Source organism: Panulirus ornatus, chromosome 21 (assembly GCF_036320965.1).
Source record: "Panulirus ornatus isolate Po-2019 chromosome 21, ASM3632096v1, whole genome shotgun sequence".
NCBI lineage: Eukaryota > Metazoa > Arthropoda > Malacostraca > Decapoda > Palinuridae > Panulirus > Panulirus ornatus.
Genome location: NC_092244.1, coordinates 8,031,382 through 8,051,969, shown reverse-complemented (window position 1 = coordinate 8,051,969; position 20,588 = coordinate 8,031,382). Strand labels below are relative to the sequence as shown.

The window sequence follows — 20,588 nt, the reverse complement described above, 5'->3', positions numbered from 1 at the left end:
ACACACTAGTTCTACACTCGTTCGGGCCCCATCTCTCAACCTCTCTTTCCTACAATTCTTGCATTAACTTACATTTCATGTATCCACTATTTCTTCCTTCGGCTTGTCCCATCCATTCACTACCCTACTGCAAAAGCATTCCTCTGCATCTTCCTACACTCTTTTCTTAGTCTTTGTTAGCCCACAATCAGATCAAATCCTCTCCATCAAAATGTTCCTTCTACGTCGACGTCATCAACTGAATGTGGATCTTGAAACCTCTCATCAGTGCCCTTCGTCCTTTCTCCCAACGCAGGCATGTCTACGGATAATGACCTCTGCCAATAGCATACCTCCCTTACTACTGGTACAATCTTTATTACCAGCCGCTGAACTCTGGCAAATATGCATACTTCCATAAGTGGGCAGACCAAATGGGTGACACATGCTCTTATCTACGTCTAATTTATGCTGTACATATCCTTCTGAATGTCCAAATATTTGTCCACGTACGTGATATGATCTGAAACATTCACTATCATATAGAGATTTCTCTACGGTTCTCCCTGTCAGGACCCTAGTGGTAGACTGGGGAACTTATAAGTTCCTTTCACATGAAGATTCCCTTAACTAGCCTTCCCATCGCTGCACAACTCTACACTTTACGCCGTTACACCCACACAGTGTTGCCCAGCGCACCCTCCTCCTTCTCCTCCTCTCTGCACAACACTTACCTCTGCCAAAACACACACACCTTCCTGTAACCATATACGTTTACTGCTGCGTTGGTGAGACAATGTTTCGTCACAACCTGCTTGACATATTTTCACTGTGCCGCCTCTCGTGAAACCCCCGGTCTTGGAAGCTCCGTGGGAAGCCTGTGTTAACTTTATCGTGGCCATCTGAAGACTTAAAAGGTGGCTGACGCATCTTCTTTGACTCCAGTGTGGTTTGATCGTTGGCCTATGATCCTGAAGCATATTCCAGGATGCATGAATAATATATATATATATATATATATATATATATATATATATATATATATATATATATATATATATATATATATATATATATATATATATATAATTTTTGAACGTCTCATAGTCTGTGAACCTGAGGGCAATTTCGACACTGCCTTACAGGTACATAGTTTACTTGTCTCATGGTCCTTCTCGTCTGACTTCCTGGACGTAATGCCAGCCTCGCCTTACTTTCCACGGACTGGATTCATGTCATTAGTTATCGCCAATGTATCAGCTCGTCTGACCTGTTTTCACCCATTCCCGTTTTCTCGTATCTGTTGGCAAATTTTTCACTGGTCCATTGTCGGGCTACTGTGGCATTTCCTCTTCGTTTCTTTGGAATACATTGCACTGCCTTCTGCTCCACACTTCGTTGATAGATTTGGTATCATCAACAGCCATACAGACATATCATCATATGCCATCTGGTAAGGCAATTAGAGAGATACATAGATAGACAGATATATATCATGTGTGTTGGAAAGGATCACAGTTTTGCGCGTGATCAAGATATTCCTATGAGTCCAATGGAAAATGAAACACGAAAAGTTCCCAAGTGCACTTTCGTTCACGAAAGTGCACTTGGGAACTTTTCGTGTTTCATTTTCCCCATGGACTCATGGGAATGTGTATGTGTGTGTGTGTGACAGAGAAACAGCACTACACGCCTTCTGGTAGGCAAAGCATACACAAACTATCCACACCATCTCTTCTACACTAGCTACTCTGTAGCCTAAGCTTTAACTGATTGTTATTTCTCACTCAAGCTGATCCTGTCACTTACGAGGTCTTTGATCTCCTTCCTGACTGGCGTCAGAAGCCTTGCAAACCCACCGTTGTAAGTTCGAGACACACCACCACGGGTTCAGGCCTCTACCTCCTCCCCTCTCACGTTTCCCAAAGGCTGGCCCTAGGTTTACCTTTCGTCCACTTGTGCTCGTACACATCCGTCCTCGAGGAAGATCTCGAGAACAGCATCCTCGGGTGGCCTGCTTGGGGTCTCTCGCATACTCCGTGGGTACAAATGGTCGGGGTGCCATCATCTGGTCCATGGGGTCTTCTTGTGCGGGTCTGTCGCCCTCACGAAGCTTTCTTACATTCCGGAATTTCTTGTCGGTGTTTTCTAATGTGTGTGTGTGTGTGTGTGTGTGTGTGTGTGTGTGTGCGCGCGCCCTCATTTCTACACATGAGGCAGGACGTCTTCCAATCGTGGGACGCCATTCCTCAACCTTATTTACTACTTCCTCACGTACCTTGGGCCACACTTCATTATCGTAAAAACATGTACTTTATGACGTTCTTATTGACTTTCAGCCAATTCGCATGTTATGCTCTGCGGCCTTTAAGGCATTCCACCTTCCTGGGTGTGGGGACTGGGCCGATCAACATGATCGTGACCCCCCACACACACAAACACACACACACACGCACACACACACACACAACTGAAGGATGGGGACAGTTTGGGGGGGGGGGGGATGTGGCAGGATGCTACAGCACGGTGGAGGGCTATGGTACACTGGAAGGGTACATAAGGGGGTACAGCAGGAGGCTATACTGAGGGTGGGGTGTTACAGACAGTGGACTGATGGTTAAGGTAGAGGGGTTATCCTGGGGTACAGTTGGAGGGTGTACTGGGGTACAGTTGGAGGGTGTACTGGGGTACAGTAGAAGGGTGCACTGAGGTACAGTTGGAGGGTGCACTTGGGTACAGTAGAAGGGTGCACTGGGGTACGGTTGGAGGGTGTGTTGTGGTACGGGAGGGGAAGTAAACTGTGGGTAGATTAATATGTCTGCTGTAAAGGAGAGGAAATCCAGGCGAGTTACAGGTGGGTACAGGAGGCAGGTGAACTGGGAATACAGCGAGGAGTTATGCCGGGGTACGAGAGAATGCAAGGAGGATGGTACACTGACGGGGTACAGCGGGAAGGTACAGTGACTACAGTATGTTATACAACGGATACAACAGACCCGTAGGAATACAGTAGCCTAACATAAAATCTGTTTCATGAGACGTAAAACAGCGACACAGAGTTACAGGTAACCACTGTACGGATGAGGGTGAGTTAGGGTGACATACTGGTGTGTGTGTGTGTGTGTGTGTGTGTGTGTGTGTGTGTGTGTGTGTATCTGTGTGTGTGTGTGTGTGTGTGTATCTGTGTGTGTGTGTGTGTGTGTGTGTGTGTGTGTGTGTGTGTGTGCGCGTGCGTGTTTGTGTGTGTGTGTGTGTGTGTGTGTGTGCATACGTCGGGAACACTTACTGATAAGCAGAAGGGAGAGAATGGGAAGGGGGAGAGGGTAGGGAGAAGGAGGGAATGGGAGGGAAGAGGGAGAGAAGGAGACAGGTGGTTGAGAGGGAGGTGGGCAGTGGGGGGTGGGGGAGGGGAACAGGTAAGAGGCCAAGTAGTACGACCCGCGTGCCGACACGTCCACTGGGGGGGTGGGGGTGAGTGGGGGTCAGTAGGGTGTGGGATGGGGCGAAGGGAAGGGGGCTAATAGGGTGTGGGATGGGTTGAGGGGGAGAGGCGGGGGGAGGGGGGTCATTAGGGTGTGGAATTGGGGGAAGGGGGGAAACGGGGGTCCATAGGGTGGGTGACAGTGGTGGTGTTCGTGTTGGGGGATGATGGCGATGGCTGGTCATGTTGGTGCTCGTGTGGGGGGATGATGATGGTGAGGGCTGGTAGTGGTGGAGTTCGCGTTGGGGGATGATGGCGATGGCTGGTCATGTTGGTGCTCGTGTTGGGGATGAAGGTGAGGGCTGGTCGTGTTGGTGCTCGTGTTGGGGGGATGATGGTGGTGAGGGCTGGTCGTGGTGAGTGTGGTGGTAGCCTGGTGTGCTGAAGGTGTTAAGGGTTGGTATTTGTGATGCTGGTGATCCTGTTGTGTCCATGATGGTGACTGGTGGTGGTTGGAGGGTGTCTGCTGTAGTGGTGATACCTGCATCCTGGTGATGGTTGTGGGTGGTAATGGTAGCAAAAGGGGTGACTGATATGGTGGTCTGAAGAGGCGGTGTTGGCAGCGAGGTTGTTGGCAGAGTTGGTGGTAGTTGGGATAAAGTACTGGCAATTTCAGGACTTGGGCGCCGATGGTTGGCAGTGCCTGTGGTGGTGAAGTTGGCAGTGGTAATGGTGAGAGGAGAGGCAGCAGTGGTAGTGGTGGTAGCCACGGCCGTGGTGACAGGCTGTGTGTGGTAGCGTCTTGTGTGTAAATAGAGACGTCCTATACAAGATGTCTGTCTCATTTCGAGCACATCCACTCATTACGAAAATGACTAAGGTCACCACTGGAAATGACTTGGGTCACCACTGGAAATGACTAAGGTCACCGCTGGAAATGACTAAGGTCACCACTGGAAATGAGCGGCGCAGGTTCCCGCCAAAGAGCGGTGGAGTAAAAAGTACCTTCCCCTTTGACGTGAACAGAGAGGAGACACTGCCAGCCCTTGTCGACGCCACCCGTCACAACACAGGGACACTCCTCGCCATTCCATCATCCGTCATTCATTACTCCCCTCCTGAACAAAACTGTCGCCCAACCCCACTGAAACCGAACCTCACTTTAGACAAGTTACACCTGACCTTCCCACACCACACATAACCACATCTCACGTGACCCCCACACTCACGCCACGATTGCCACAAGGCAGGCCAATTCGTGATTATTTTCGTCTTTCCTTTAAAAAAAAAGATATCAAATCCGTTTTCTTTCATCGACACTCATATATATACGATTATATTCCTTTCCTAGATAAACAATCTTTATCATAAATTACCTTCTTTATGATAAATGTGAAGTGCAACGGCAAGAGATAAGATATCTTATAGGATAATGAGACTTGAAATGCCAATATACTGCAAGATGCAGAGAGAGAGAGAGAGAGAGAGAGAGAGAGAGAGAGAGAGAGAGAGAGAGAGAGAGAGAGAGAGAGAGAGAGAGAGAGGCATGACTATGTAAACCTTGAGCACGACTGGACGACCCCTTGAGAACGACAGAATGCTTTTTTTGAGCACGATGACCCGGCCTATGACCTAATCTACATACGTCGGGTCAAAGGTCACGCTGCCGTACCCAAGGGTCGTGCCGTCGTGCTCGAGAGTCTTCCCGTCGTTGTGGCTCAATGGTCCTACCCTCGTGACCACGTCGTGTTGTGATACTCAAGAGTCGTACCGTGGCGCTCAATGGTCGTACCGTGCTGCTTAATGGTCGTACCGTGCTGCTCAATGGTCGTACCGTGCTGCTCAATGGTCGTACCGTGCTGCTTAAGGGTCGTACCGTGCTGCTCGATGGTCGTACCGTGGCGTTCAAGAGGCCAGAGTAACGACCAGCCACCAGCACCTGGGAGGCCATCACGACTCGCCAGTATTTCAAGAGAACATTAGCCTCGGCAGCAGTGACCAGCCAATCAGGGGCCGTGTTCGGGTAATAACCCATGCCAATACCTTATACTAACAACAAGCAAAACATGGCCGGCGTTACACAATCCCAGCCCTAAGTGAGGGGCTGCGCACCGCTCACTCCCTGGGAAGGGGGGAGTTTGCAGACCTCTCCCTAGCGGGAAGGGAGAGTTCGCAGACCTCTTCCTAGCGGGAAGGGGGAGTTTGCAGATCTCTCCCTAGCGGGAAGGGGGAGTTTGCAGACCTTTCCCTAGCGGGAAGGGAGAGTTTGCAGACCTCTCACTTGCGGGAAGGGGGAGTTTGCAGACCTCTCACTTACGGGAAGGGAGAGTTTGCAGACCTCTCACTTGCGGGAAGGGAGAGTCTGCAGACCTCTCACTTGCAAGGTGGGAGAGCTGCGCACCTCTCACTCACAGGAAAGGAGAGTCGCACACCGTTCACTCGTGTGAGCGAGGACGAAGCAAAAGAGGCCATCTGGCCACCACAGAGCGTCAGTTACAAACATTTGAACCCAGATTTGTGTGACAGTGTGTGTGAAACGGCCGGCGTCTGGGCCCCGTCAGTCATGTACGGGGGTCCACACAGTGCCAAGCAACATGCCGTGTGCTGGGCATGCTGATTGCCGTGTGCTGGGCATGATGATGGTATAGACCAGTCCTGTGTGTGTGTGTGTGTGTGTGTGTGTGTGTGTGTGTGTGTGTGTGTGTGTGTGTGTGTGTGTGTGCGTGTGTGTGTGTGTCAATGCTGGGAGTGTTTTGGGGGGGATAGAAGTGGAGCTGGTTTGGGGTTTAAGGGGTGTCATTCTCTGGGGTTTATTCTCTGGGGTGAGGTAAAAAGACGATTACCTTTTCGGGTGTACGATGATACGTGCGCCCCTGAGCACGAAGGTGCGACCCTTGAGCACGGCGGTACGCCTCGGAGCACAAGTGCGACCCTTGAGGGCAACGGCGTACCTTTAGGGTACGACGGTACGACCCTTGGGGGTACGAAAGCTTCTAATACTAGTGACCTACATACTCCTCCAGACCCACAGGTTCACAGGCCGGGCCATCACATCTATAAGGGCCAAACCCCGTAGCGTTCAAGAGGTCAGAGTTTAGTGACCGGGGGGAGAGTGCCAGGCAAAGGCCGGGTAGTGTAGCCGACCTTGGCTCACCTCGCTCGCCCCAAACCTGACTCTCACAATAACCTACCGTTTACGACCTTCTGCCAACCTCAATACACTCCCCCATTTCCACCCCCCAACACCTGCTTTCTTGTCAAACTTCATTTACCTCACCCTGGTTTCTTTCCGACACTCGTACTTACCTACCGACTCACCTGTCTAAGTTCTTTTTTCAACATGTCTCTTAACTTACATTCTCATCCACTGGAATATCAACTTACATACCTGCTGCTTACCTGTACACTTGTTTGTTTAACCAACTACAATAAACACTTCGTTGTTTCTTCACCCATCTGCCTCACTGCTTACTTACCCATCTACCTACCAGTTTTCTTACTCACTTCTGTACCCAGTAAATTACTGAATGTAGTGATGTCACTGCATAGCTCCTTCAGACCTAGGGTTGTAGTGTTGTGCCTCCTGGATGTTGTAGTGTTACCGGGTTGTTCCTTTTGATGTAGTACGACTGTGGTGTTCCCAGAATGTTGTGGTACCACTATGGTGTTCCCTGAGTGTTGTGGTACGATTGTGGTTTTTCTCTGAGTGCTGTGGTACTGTTGTGGTATCCCCAGTATTATGGTATTACTGTGGTACCTCGTGAGTGTTATGATATTATTGTGGTGCCCCTGAGTGTTGTGGTATTACTGTGGTACTCCCTGAGTTTTGTGGTGAGCCCATGGTGTTCTCAGGACGTCTGGAACAGTAGTAAGATCTGAGGTTAGGTCGAGGAGAGGCTGGGTATGGTTGGGTGGTCCGACTGACTGGCTAATTACAGGCGGATCCACACAAACCTCCCTGGGGTCTCCCGGTGCCTCCGCCTCAACCTCCCTCACTCCCTCACGATCCTTTCTCCTTACTGGACACAACTCTGAATCGAAGGTGTGTTGTACTCACGGCCAAGTGGGAGTCGTCCATGGCGCGTCTGGGTGAGTTGTTGCGGGAGCCCCCAGAGCGGACGGCCTGCACCAGCTGTGTGAAGGGAGGGAGGACAGGGGTTAGTTAGTCAGCGTCCACGGCAGCGGGTGCTGAGGTACACGTTCATCACATAGCTATCTGTACAACAAGGGAGCGGAGACTCTTGAGTTTTCCTGTGTTCTTCGTAACATAAAAGATTTATATATATATATATATATATATATATATATATATATATATATATATATATATATATATATATATATATATATATATATATATATATTTATTCATTATACTTTGTCGCTGTCTCCCGCGTTTGCGAGGTATATATATATATATATATATATATATATATATATATATATATATATATATATATAGAAAGAGCCCTAGTGTTACGAAGGACCTCTTTCTAAAGACTCCTACGGTCCAAGGCTGCGTTCCTTTTAATAGTAGGGAAATGTAAACCCCTTTGGAGTGAGAAGTTCTTAGACGAGACTGAACTCCCAGTGACACAGCCTCGCTCGAGGTGACCCTTCGCACGCAATGTAACTTCTTGCGCTTCAGATGTGATGTATTCTGGTCATGCCTACGGTGCGGTAGTATCGCTTTACAAGGAAATGCCTGACGCAGTTAAAAGGTGACGGTTGTTTATGCTCCTGAGGGCAAGCCAGGGCCGCTGCCCGGCTCTGCCGCACGCTCCCTCCGTGATCACACATCAAATTGGACCCCCCTTATGAGTGCCTGTGACGATGAGGTCAGTTACTATGCTTTACGCTGGCGGCTTCATCGTACAGCAGAGGCCAGCTCGAATGTCGGCCATCCCACTGCCGACAGAAGACGTAGTACTGGACACTCAGTCTTCAAGCAGGATAGAGCAATGAGGACGGGGCCATCATTAAGCCAAGGACTCTTGCCAGGCCTTAAGGTATTGCCGAATCCCAAACAACCACAGGCACCAGGCATGCTCCCTCCCTCTCTCCCTCCCGCCAGCCTCGCTCCCTCACCCGAAATTTTACCTCCGACAGACATACGATGTTCCCCTGGAGTACACTCCTGGTGTGAGCACAGACTGGGGGGGAGGATGTGGTCGAAGCACACCGAAGGGCCTCAACCCCCACCCCCCAAGGCCTGCTGTGAACTTGTACATCCTGGTCACCACCTACGGTCAGGGTGTATCATAAGCCTTTACATCCAGCAACACCACTCACAAAAGCCTCCCTTTTATTACTCTACCTCGTCTCAATTACCCGGTACCAGGTAGAGGTAAGAGGGGCGTATGGGCCACAGTCGAGATACGTAGCGTCCATTAATCTGATGTTATTTACCGACTTAATGACAGTTCTGCGTTACTTCTTTTTTTTTTTTGACGTCATGTGGCGTTGGCGAGATGGCCAGGCAGCCGTGGGTAATCAGTGTGTACAGGTTATAACGAAGAGCCGCAGGGAACGTACATATGATGGTGGAGTCTCCGAAGGTAGTTCTCATCTCGTCCATGCGTTCCGAACCTGACCATGCATGTGCACAGACTGGCCAAACCAGTGCAAATAAAATGTTTCAAGTTCGGGAAGCGTTGACTTGAGGTCTACAAATTGTGACGGTCTTACGCGCTCAAAAGACTTAGGACCTGAACAAGGAAGACGGTACCACCATGTCAGTGAGTTGCTCTTGTCCCGAACGGTTTCCCCTCTGTAGCAAACCACGCCTGCCTCACCATCACACACCATCACCTGATATAAAAAGGTTACATAGAACACTACGGACTTCGACCGTGCCTCCTACGAACAGTCCACCTCCGCCTGGTGTACTACCATCCTGGGGTCACGTTTGGGGACCGACCCCCCCCCCTGAGCACGACATACTTCCCTTAGGACATGAAGGCACGACCCTTGGGGTTATAAATGATCGGGTTGTTGTACCGTAAGGGTGCCATCGTCATGCTCAAGGTGTTCAGCAAAGTTTTATTACCCAAGACAAGAGGCTATATACATCCCAGCACCGACAGGACCATAATAGACCTATAAAGTCATCTCATCCTTCCCCCTTTCCCAGAAAGATTAGATTTTGGTCTAGTATAGTGACTGTAGGGCGCTGGTTTAGTATAGTGACTGTGTGGTGCTGGTCTAGTAGTGACTGTGTGGTGTTGGTCTAGTATGGTGACTGTGTGGTGCTGGTCTAGTATGGTGACTGTGTGGTGTTGGTCTAGTATGATGACTGTGTGGTGCTGGTCTAGTATGGCGACTGTGTGGTGTTGGTCTGGTATAGTGACTGTGTGGTGTTGGTCTAGTATGCTCATTCTGCCTGTGTGTGTGTGTGTGTGTGTGTGTGGTTGAGGAAGTACAAGTCATCGTACCTCAGGGGACAGATTATTACACTTAAAGAGCCACGTTATCATACAAAAAGGGGAGATGTTATCGTACACCAAAGGTCGCGTTATTGCAGTAGAGCGAGTAAATTATCGTAATCCAAACAATTATTTCTCATACTTCAAGGAATAAGAGGGTAAATTATAGAACTTGTGAGTTAAGTGATCTAGAGGCTGAGCTCATGTTATCACAAACTAGAAATTATTATACATGAGGCTATAAACAACTGTACTCCATAGGTAAGCTATATATAGGAGACAGCTGTCGTACTTCGGTGCTTAAGTTAATGTACACTAGTCGTTAAGGATCGCGCGCTAATATACTGGCTAAGACAAAAAATGATATGGCGAACGCATTACTGCTACTTCATATAAGCCATACCTGTGGACATAACCTCCAGGATTAAGAAGAAAATCTGGATACATATTTTTTCCAACCATAAATTATGATACAGCTGTTCGCGGACAACCGTTGTCGTCTCATCCTTAAATCATTTTTTTGTGGAGCCCCGAGTAACTATCTCTTGAAGCCTCATCCCTCCATCCCATGATGCCTCAGACCACTGTCTACCGGAAATTTGAAAGCATTGTACCGTGAACCTTGGAACCAGTAGATGCTCGGAAATGTTGAAATCAAAATTCAAGTGTTGGGAGCCATCACTCGCAAGATGGATCAGCGGCAGACGTTCGCCTTTTACAGTAAACCCAGTCTGCCTTCCGCAAGCACCGGGGACAAGTGGCGTGTCTTGCTGGGGCCTGGTTCCCCGTTGAAACGGGAGATTATCCTGTCATGAAGGCACTGACGCTGTGGAATTTCAGTCTTAATATGTCGGAACGTTTTGCATTTAAAGGGAAACAACAACAACGACAACTAATAATAATAATAATAATAATAATAATAATAATAATAATAATGTTAAAAATAATAATGATGATAATGATAATCATGATAATACTAATAAGAGCAACAGCAATAATATCAAGAATAACATTAATAATAATAATAATAATAATAATAATAATAATAATAATAATAATAATGTTAATAATAATAATGATGATAATAATAATCATGATAATACTAATAAGAGCAACAGCAATAATATCAAGAATAACAATAATAACAATAATCATAATAATAATAATAATAATAATAATAATAATAAAAATGATAAAGTTATTAGCTGTATTTATGTAATCATTTAAACCAGAGATGAGAGAGAGAAAAAAAGCAGCCTGGGAATAATCCTGGAGCACAGATATATAATCAATAAAGCTTTTAAGTAGTGACAGGAACTACTGATCATGACATATCTAGCAGTGGTGACACCAGGGGAGCAACACCTCGACTTAACACGCTACAACTCCCTTCTGAGGTAGCGCCGATAAGTGCTTACACATTCACTGCCAAGTAATCCAATGGTACTCACTTTTCAACAACCATTACTTCATTTATATTAGAACTCATTTTAAGAAGAGTTACGACGTAGTGGAGGAAGCCATCTTGGCAGGGGCGGGGGGAGGGGGTTGAAATTAATTAAGACATGTCATGTACGTAAGTCTAGCTGGCTGGTAAGAAAAAGTAAACTGTAGTATATTACCTTCTCTAGGGTGGTCATGCCCTTCTCCGGCGCCACCCCGCCTCCGACGGTGTTGAGGACCGCGCTGCCAGGCGACCCCCGCACTCCATCCGCCACATCTGCAACACGAGAGAGGGGTCACTCAGTGAGGAAGGTACTATGTACGGGAGCGGAAACACAGACGAGAAAATACATGGGTAAAATACGTCTGGAACCTTGGCTGTGAGCAGATGAAATTAGACAATAATGGAGGGAGATGTGGAGGGAAAGGGAGGGTAGGAGAAGCATGGTGTGTGGAGGGTGGTATGTGAGGCGACCCATACACATTGACTCCTGTCCATCTCCTGCCCCTGCCTGCTGCCCGACCATACCCTCCACTCATTATGTTCCTTCACACACCCACACCGACACATGCACGCTATACATCGACCCTCTCTCTCCTCAGGCAACCTCAGGCCCCCCTTCTCCCTCATGTTCCCTCATGTTTCCTCACCGTCACACCTCCTCAACTCTCCCCATTAATAGGTCATACATTTTCTTTATCTCTTCTCACTTTCATGACGTTTTATTATCGCCTCCTGACCACTACCGTCCATATCTCCACATCGTCACCTTACAAGGTCCTCGTTACCTCCCAGATCCTCCCAGTACCCTCTACACGAGACACCCCTACAGTGAACGAAATCTACAAAATACATTGATCATGGAAGACCCCTCAAGTGCGTACCATAAACCATCATCAACACGAAACAGCACTACCATGAAACACCTTCACGAAAGAACCCCCACAGTGAAACACCATTACCTCCAAGAACGAAACCAGCTCATTGAAACAAGCCATCATGAAACATTTTTGATAAAAAAGAAGAAGCTCCATTACGACACTTCATCGAGAGCTATCGCCACCGTGAAAGATGAAACGCCCTCACCATAACACAACGCCCAGCCCGAAATACTGACACAGTTACGATGAAACAGCCATTAACACGAGACATCCCCCTTTACGAAACACACCAAGAAAACTTTAGCAAGCGCCATCATCGAAAAAGAACCGTCACATTACGAAGCACCACCACGAACCACTGCCATTACGAAATACGAAACACCATCACGAACCCACTCCATGAGTCACCCCTCACCAATGAAGCAGTCCGACCGCGGAGCAACTCTGCCGTACAACAACAGCACCATACCCCTGCCTCCGTAGACTCGGCCCTATCACGGCGAAGGAGGAGGAAGAGGAGGAGGAGGAGGGCGGGGGGTAGAAAAACACCTGGGCAAGTAAGTAGAGAGGTAACCTTGAGCCCTGGCCCCGGGCAGGTTGGCCACCGCCTACCGCACGCCCAGGTTCACTGGCCACTCATTCATTCCCTACTCTGTTTACCTTCCTGGCCATAGGTTTCCAAGCACCCGCATGGCAGTGGGCCAGCGGAACGACGGTGCGACCCTCGAGCATGATGGTACGACCCCCCGAGCACGATGGCACGACCCCCGAGCACGATGGCACGACCCCCGAGCACGATGATACGACCCTCGAATACGATAGGACGACCCCCCGAGCACGATGGTACAACCCCCAAGCACGATGGTACAACCCTCGAGCACGATGGTTCGACCCTCGAGCATAATGGTATGACCCTTCCCGTATGATGTGTGGGCCATCAACTGCACCACTTAATGGTCAGGTCAATAGCCCTGGCCACTGGACTCAAGGGTCGTGCCGCCGTCGTACCGTTGTGATCAAGAAGTTATTAATCATGAGCTGAAGGGTTCCCTTTGCTTGCAACCCCAAACCATCTCTTTTTCATCATATCTTTAAAGATATATCACATAATTTACGTAAATATTTATAGGACTCTTCTTTCTCATTAAGGTAATGATCTATCCATAAATTAAGCTATACACGTCTTCCCAGGACTATATATACCTCCTGTAGGATCTTTCCTTACATAACACTGGTACAGAGGGCGTCTCAGAACACGTGTGTCCAGTCCTTTATGATCTCTCTTCCTAACCGTCTACTTGCACACCACATTTCCCTCCTCCCGTATCAAACTTTTATTGAGCTTGGTATTAAGGTCTGTCGTAATATATAAAATTCTTCACCTTTTTCCACCAATCACCATCGATTACGGTTATTCGTAATTTTAAGGTTATGTATCATTTTTACTGTTTTTATCGTAATTAGTGAAATTTGTTCTGCATTAATGTAATGACTATATTAATAAATATGCTAAAAGTCAGCCCCTCAAGGTGTGCAATCTGACTGTTCTCATATGAATCTGAATATCGAAAATTAAGATAAGTCAAAGTAATTGTAATCAGACCTATATACCACACGAGTTTCAGGTAATCAATATCTGCCGTTCTAAAGAGAAAACATGGAAATTACAATAGTCTCAATATTTGTTTGAGATTATTTATATTCATGATAAAAGTTGCCTGAAGGTTAGTATATTTGTTTTAAAAGCCTCATATATTCTGAATGTATGATATGAATATGGCGAAGGAGAACAGATACTGATTTACCCATTATGATGAAAAAGATGACAAATATACAAGCCATGAAAGGAGACTAAACGCAGGTGTCATGTGTGAGGCATACGAGTGTTCTTGAATGGGTTCATATTGTACACTCAACACTTGGCTCATCACACATAGAGTCACAGGGTTAAGAACAAGACAGGGAATATAATTTCATAGCTTTGTTCTGTGCTTGTCAGAACACGGTCAAGCGACGGCACTAACTTATCTGTATGTACTGGGCTGGGAGGGTGTTGTACACTCGTGGGGGACCCAGTCTTTTGAAGTTTATCTGTCATACAACTGGGTATATTTCTGTACTTTGTCTGCAAACACTCTATCTATACTCGTAGGTATGCAGGTACGGTGTGTGTGTGTGTGTGTGTGTGTGTGTGTGTGTGTGTGTGTGTGTGTGTGTGTGTGTGTATGCGTGCGTGTGAAAAAGTTCTACATTTGTGGAAACCTTTCTTCAAACCTTTCCTTGTCTCTCACACATCATTTCAGTTCTTCAGTGTCTTTGCATTCACCACGACTTCCCTCAGCCCGTTCCACTCGTCCACTTGTCTATGACCATAAAACCATTCCCTCCACCTCGTCATGATGTTCTCCCCGTGGTATAAGACCGTAGTGATCAGCAACCATCTCCAGCCTAAAGAGACGTTCCATGTCCACACCGTTACCAAGACGTCTGGTAACACCTCCTTACCCACATACCTGGGGGTAATTTGGACATTCACCAGTACACAGTCCCTCCTTCTCGGGTCATTTTCCCAAAAGCGATATTCTCGCTACAGAGTGGCAGAGCCGAGACCTCTCCCCACACAACGCTGATCACTGTAATCGTCTCCTCGCCAGATGAAAGTTACAGCCTGGCCTCATTCCACTGTAACCCTATCGACGCAAGTGTGTATTACCTGGACTGAATCTCATCCAATACGTAGATGTTATATGATCTGTGGCAGAGCCTATGCCATGTCCGCTAGATATTTCTCGTAGCGTCGTCTGAGTCGAGGCGATGAGTCCCTCTGGCTGGTCAGTTACACAAATCACCATCAGCAGCAGTGGCGGCCCTGGGACTGCCACCTGTATATCACTGGTTACATTCACAAGACATGAAAATCCATCTCTCTCATGTGTTCTATTCGTTTTATTTCAGCTCTCTCACCAGCCCCTTTTGCCTGCATGAAATCTGTCTCTTTTTCTTTTACCAGTTTTCTTTGAGGTGTAGAATCAAAAACCCTCTGACAGTCCAGATACAGACAGTCCAACTATCTGTTTCCTTGTTCTGGGCTGCTTCTCCCTCAGTCACGAGAGTCCTGATGGTATGTTACGCAGGATCTTTCTCCTGAACCCACGTCGCTCCTTACGTCGTTGTTGTACATTTCGAAGAGTTCAAGTGTTGCCTCCTGGTCTTTACTTTCCAGTTTAGTGTGTGTGTGTGTGTGTGTGTGTGTGTGTGTGTGTGTGTGTGTGTGTGTGTGTGTGTGCGTAAGTGTGTGTGTGTGTGTGTGTGTGTGTGTGTGTGTGTGTGTGTGTGTGTAAGTGCGTAAGTGCGTGTGTGTGTGTGTGTGTGTGTGTGTGTGTGTGTGTGTGTGTGTGTGTGTGTGTGTGTGTGTGTGTGTGGGATGATGGTGACCTCATCGCCACTTTAAAGTTCTTCAACCAAACAGATGACTGAGGCAGCCAGAGGAGATAACACGATATCAAGCAAGGAACTTGTTTGAGAAAGATATGAGAAAATTCGTTTGATAATACAGGAGTGTTGGATGAACGGGACACGATGGTTGAATACGTGGTCCAAGTACAGAGAAGACGCGATATTAAGAAGTTGTATGAGGGAAAACTCAAATGAGGTCCCAATGAAAGTTCCCTTCTCGTACAGTACAAATATGTAATCACAAGTGCGTAAAATTAAACACACACACACACACACACACACACACACACACACACACACACACACATATATATATATATATATATATATATATATATATATATATATATATATATATATATATATATATATATATATATATCTTAACATTGGTGAAAATGTGTGATGTTCTCAGTGTTACACCTTTGCCTTTGTTTTTCATGTGACCTCCCTGACAGGATTCTTAAGACTGTAATAAATATATTTTCTTTTCTTCTTTTGAGGTCGCAGACACAACGCCTGCGAGCAAGAGGGGCGTAAGCGCTTTGAACAGATCGAAATCTCGGGCTGTCCTGAGTTACAGGCGGGAAGTGACGTACTCTAAGCTGGAGGTCGAGACTTGTGGCGTTGCTGCCCAGAGCTACCAGGTGTGTGTGTGTGTGTGGGGGGGGGGATCCTGGGGTTGAGGAGGGAGGAGGAAGGGAGGAGAGTCCTGACGTGGTGTGGGTGTCTGGTTGGGGGTGTGTGGGCGGGAGGTGGCTTACACCACTACACCACAAACATCCCACAACCACACTGCTTCCTCCACCTACCCAGGCTCATACCACCCCCTTCACACACACACACACACACACACACACACACACACACACACACACACACACACACACACACACACAGAGCTATCTTCACCCACCCCTCCCTACTCCAACACACCAAGCACCCATCTCGGTCACTCAAACCCATCTCCATCAGCTTTATTCCTCACCTCCAACTTCTGAAGTCTTTCCAATCCAACTCTCTCCTTCACCTTTAACACTTAAATCTACATCCTCCCGTCACCTCCAAACACTCCAGCCTCCCCCAGTCAATTTCTGTAACCGTCAACACCTGAGACGAACCCTCAGCCGTGACCACCGTGAGGTCTCTCTCCACCTCTGGAACACATACAACCCAGGTGACCATGCAGGTATCGCCCACAGCATCACCACCATCCTAACCTCCTTCCCCTCATCGCCCACAAACGCTCCTCCAGCTCACCATCTTCATCTCTCCAACACCATCCCTCGCCAACAATTTCACACCATCATCAATCATGTTCTAAAATGCCTCGGCCTCAACCTTGGCATGGTGTCGTCTGGTCTCCTCTTCTTCTGCTGTGGGGTCTTTCTTCTTGGCTTGATGTGGCCACTACCTCCGGTCTTCTAACCTGCCACACTCCTGCCACATCACCCACCATCTCCTGCCACATCACCCACCACACCCCTGCCACACTTCCCACCACACCATGCCACAAAGCCCACAACATTCTGCTTCAGCGGCCATCACAAAGCCACAGCACCCACACCACTCAACCACAGTAGTTATCATACTCACACAGGACTCGCCACACTCTGCCACAACAACCCCCTCCCCCCCAACAGCAACTCTTACATCCTACCATAGCTCCGGCCACACCCTGCTATCATTCCAGGCTCCGCCCTGCAACATTCTGTCCACTATTACTCAATGTTTCTCCTTTACTTCGAGTTCAATCTCGGGGTCGGACAGCCCCGACACAGCAATAGTGATAGCTAAACCCTCACTACACACCATAATCATTCCACTACTCTCTTCTCATTCTCAAGCAGCTCTCCTGACCTCTTGCTTACTCATTCCACTCTGCTTACCTTAAAACTTCCTGGGCAAGTCTTTTTTAACTCACGTCCTATCTAAGCCCCACTTAACCATCCTCAGAACTCTTTAAGTCTCCTTCTCTAGCCTTATGATTTTCTAATGTCACCTTTCCCACCTTTAGACTTTCTCAAACCATCCACCTACTTTCTGACCTCCTCAAGCTCCCCATTCTCAGCTTCAAGTCCTCCTCAAACCACCTCCTTACTTGAAAAAACTTCCTAAGCCACCCGCCCTATTTTTCATAGCTCCCTGTGCCACCACCCCCTTACACCCTACAGTCCTTCCCAACCCACCCTTCCCATCCTGAGGCTTCCTTACACTGGTCCTCTCACCCTCAGGGTTCCTGAAGCCACCAACTTCACCTTTCCACTTCTCTAACCCACGTTGTTATTACTCTCGTCAACAAGCAAGCTAATGTTGTATCTACATCTAATCATCTATACACTTAAATGTCTATAGATGCAGGTGACCCTTCTGACCTCTGAATGACTCTTAACTTTATCTCTCCACTTGCACCTGACTTGCTACACCCGCTCAGTCGTTGATGACTTTAGTTTTGTCTTTTTTGCTGGATAATCTTCAGCTACCATCTTCCTAATCATTGTGAATTTTTAAGACATTTTCTCACTTTTGATTTGACTTTAGGTGTGTCTTTCCTCATCCCAAGACCAAGTATACCCTGTGTGTGACTTCAACTACATCTCTCCAACATAACGAAGACTTCTCCACCACAAGATGACTTCAGCTATACCTCCCAAAAAATTACATGCACTCAGCTGTATCTCTCCACACATTAAATAACTTCCGTTATACTCCTGATATCGAATAACCATCTTTATCTACAGTACTCAGTCCTATATGAATTCGATTAGGTTTTCGCATTTCAGTATCATTCATATTTGACTTTATTCCCGTCTGAGCCAATGACTTCATCCACCTCGAGGTTTGGGCGACAGTAAGCAGACTCCATATCTGAACCACCCCTTCCTGGCTACTTCTACAGAAGCCAACGTTAACCCTAAAAACTCTGTAACTAATTCTGACCGTTCCCAACCATAGCCCTAGCCAGCAGGGGCCTCGCCTTGTGGCAATCCAGACCCCATCCCACCTGCCTAACCCTTCCCGTCTCTGGCTGCGTCCTCCGCCTCCAGGTTGCCCTTGGCTACATTCCTTCCATTCCATATCAAGGGTGCGCAGGTGAGTCGATCGCTCTTCCTACTTAGGTTCAAAACGTCACCACCACCACACCGCCGCAGCCGCCTCCTCACTCGCCTTCACCTCCTTCGAAATTCGCGGGTCTTTTATCATTCTTTTCCTTCGTCGCGCATCAAACACTCTCCATTTTCTCACAGCCCGTCATTAATCTTGCATTATCTCCCCCCCAAGCAATCTCCCACTTCCTAAGGCATTGCGTTATCTCGGCGGCGGCGGCTGCGGCCGTGAACAACAACTTTTACCTGGCGGCCTGAGCGCTGCCCCAACCGCCGCCCCACGGCTGATGCTGCTGGTGACGGCGGGACGAACCTCGAAGACGCTCTCGAACGGCCGCGGCTCTCGGCGGTGGCGCCTCCACAACACCCCGCATACCTCTCCCTCTCTGACTCTCCCTCTCTCTCTCTCCCTCATTACACAGACTCACAAACACAGACCTCTGTCCCCTCAAAGGGAAAAGTCTCTTGAGTCCCTCTCCTTCTTCCCTAAATACATCGGATTGTCTTTCATCCCTCGGTCTTTCTGTTGGTCTTGCAGCTTAAGCTAAGAATGTGATACTCAGTAAGTAGGCAACACTAGCTCAGGTGACCTTGGTAATATCTGGCAACGCTAACCCGCCTGCCCCACTCCCTGTGCCCATGTACGTGCTCGCTCGTGCACACACTTTAACCCGTGTGTGTGTGTGTGTGTGTGTGTGTGTGTGATTATCTATATGCGTTTGTGAGAATAGTAAAATGGAGTTTCACACCTGAGGGGCCCCCATCTTTCAAATCTTTTCTACCACACAACACTTGTAAACATCACTGTGTCCTCCACATTGACCACTTCAGTTACCTTATTCCAAACACTGGCTATACTTTTACGACAGAGGTAAGTCACCACATCTGTTCTGATTCGTCCAACTCAGTTTCCCGTTATCTCAACGTCAAAATCAACCGAGGAAGAAGAAAAAAAAAAAAAGGTCTTTTCGTCTCTCCCATTGTCTTATCTTCCATACCAGACATGTCTTTAGCTACTGTCCCTCTCTCTCCATGTGTCTTATTTTCCTTGTCAGATATTCCCCTCCCTCTCCGATGGACCCTCATCAGCAAATATAATATGTGTACTAAAATATGGTGGCCAAGCGAGTGCAGTATCCTCTGCCGCAAGTTCAACATTCTTCTTGAACATTGTCTGTGTACTGGAAGGCTATTCTCGAATTCACCAGTCCATACTTCCTTCCTTGGACATTTTTCCTAAAGCTATGTAATAACAGACTGGGTATTGTGTCATCCTGTTGGTCACATATACAGAAAAATTCCTGTGACTGTTTCCCTGCCAGTCAACACCAGGCTATATCTCGCTGTGCCACATCTTCATAACTTCGTCCTGTGGTGGTTAGCGTTACGAGCCGCAGATTCAAGACGCCAGTTTTCAAGCCTCAGAGAGGACATCCGACTCACACACAGCCAACCCAGCTGTTCATCCTCCCATCTGTGAATCTGGAGAATAAATGGGTACATGGTGTAAGGCGTGTTACCGGGCTCCGCCTGTGGGAGGTCACACCTCCAGCGAGGTCATCCTCACCGAAGCTGTATCATCGTCATTGACCCAAAAGGAATACACTCTCGTCGATGAACTTCTCTCTCTCCAAAGGAGTCCATCATTTCCCTGCTCTTAATTGGGGCGCAGCCTTGACGGTGCAGGAACTCCGTAAAAGGGAACCCAAGCAGTGAGTACTCATCCTCCTCGCAGGCACAGGCTGGGGTGCCTGACAGTGTGTGGGACGTTATCAAGATGAGAGGAAAAAGGAGAGACAGGTATCATGTTTGAGGAAAGGAACCTGGGTGTTCTGGCTCTGAGTAAAACACACACACACACACACACACACACAC

General features: G+C 47.8%; 1 protein-coding gene across 1 annotated transcript in view; it reads right to left on the bottom strand.

Moving 5' to 3' along the window:
• The window catches only part of LOC139756342 (uncharacterized), a 169,513-nt gene that overhangs the window by 15,781 nt on the left and 133,144 nt on the right, over positions 1–20,588 (bottom strand). The window contains 2 exon segments of the mRNA XM_071675700.1: positions 7,458–7,532; positions 11,448–11,545. Of these exon segments, the coding sequence (XP_071531801.1) occupies positions 7,458–7,532; positions 11,448–11,545 (173 nt within the window).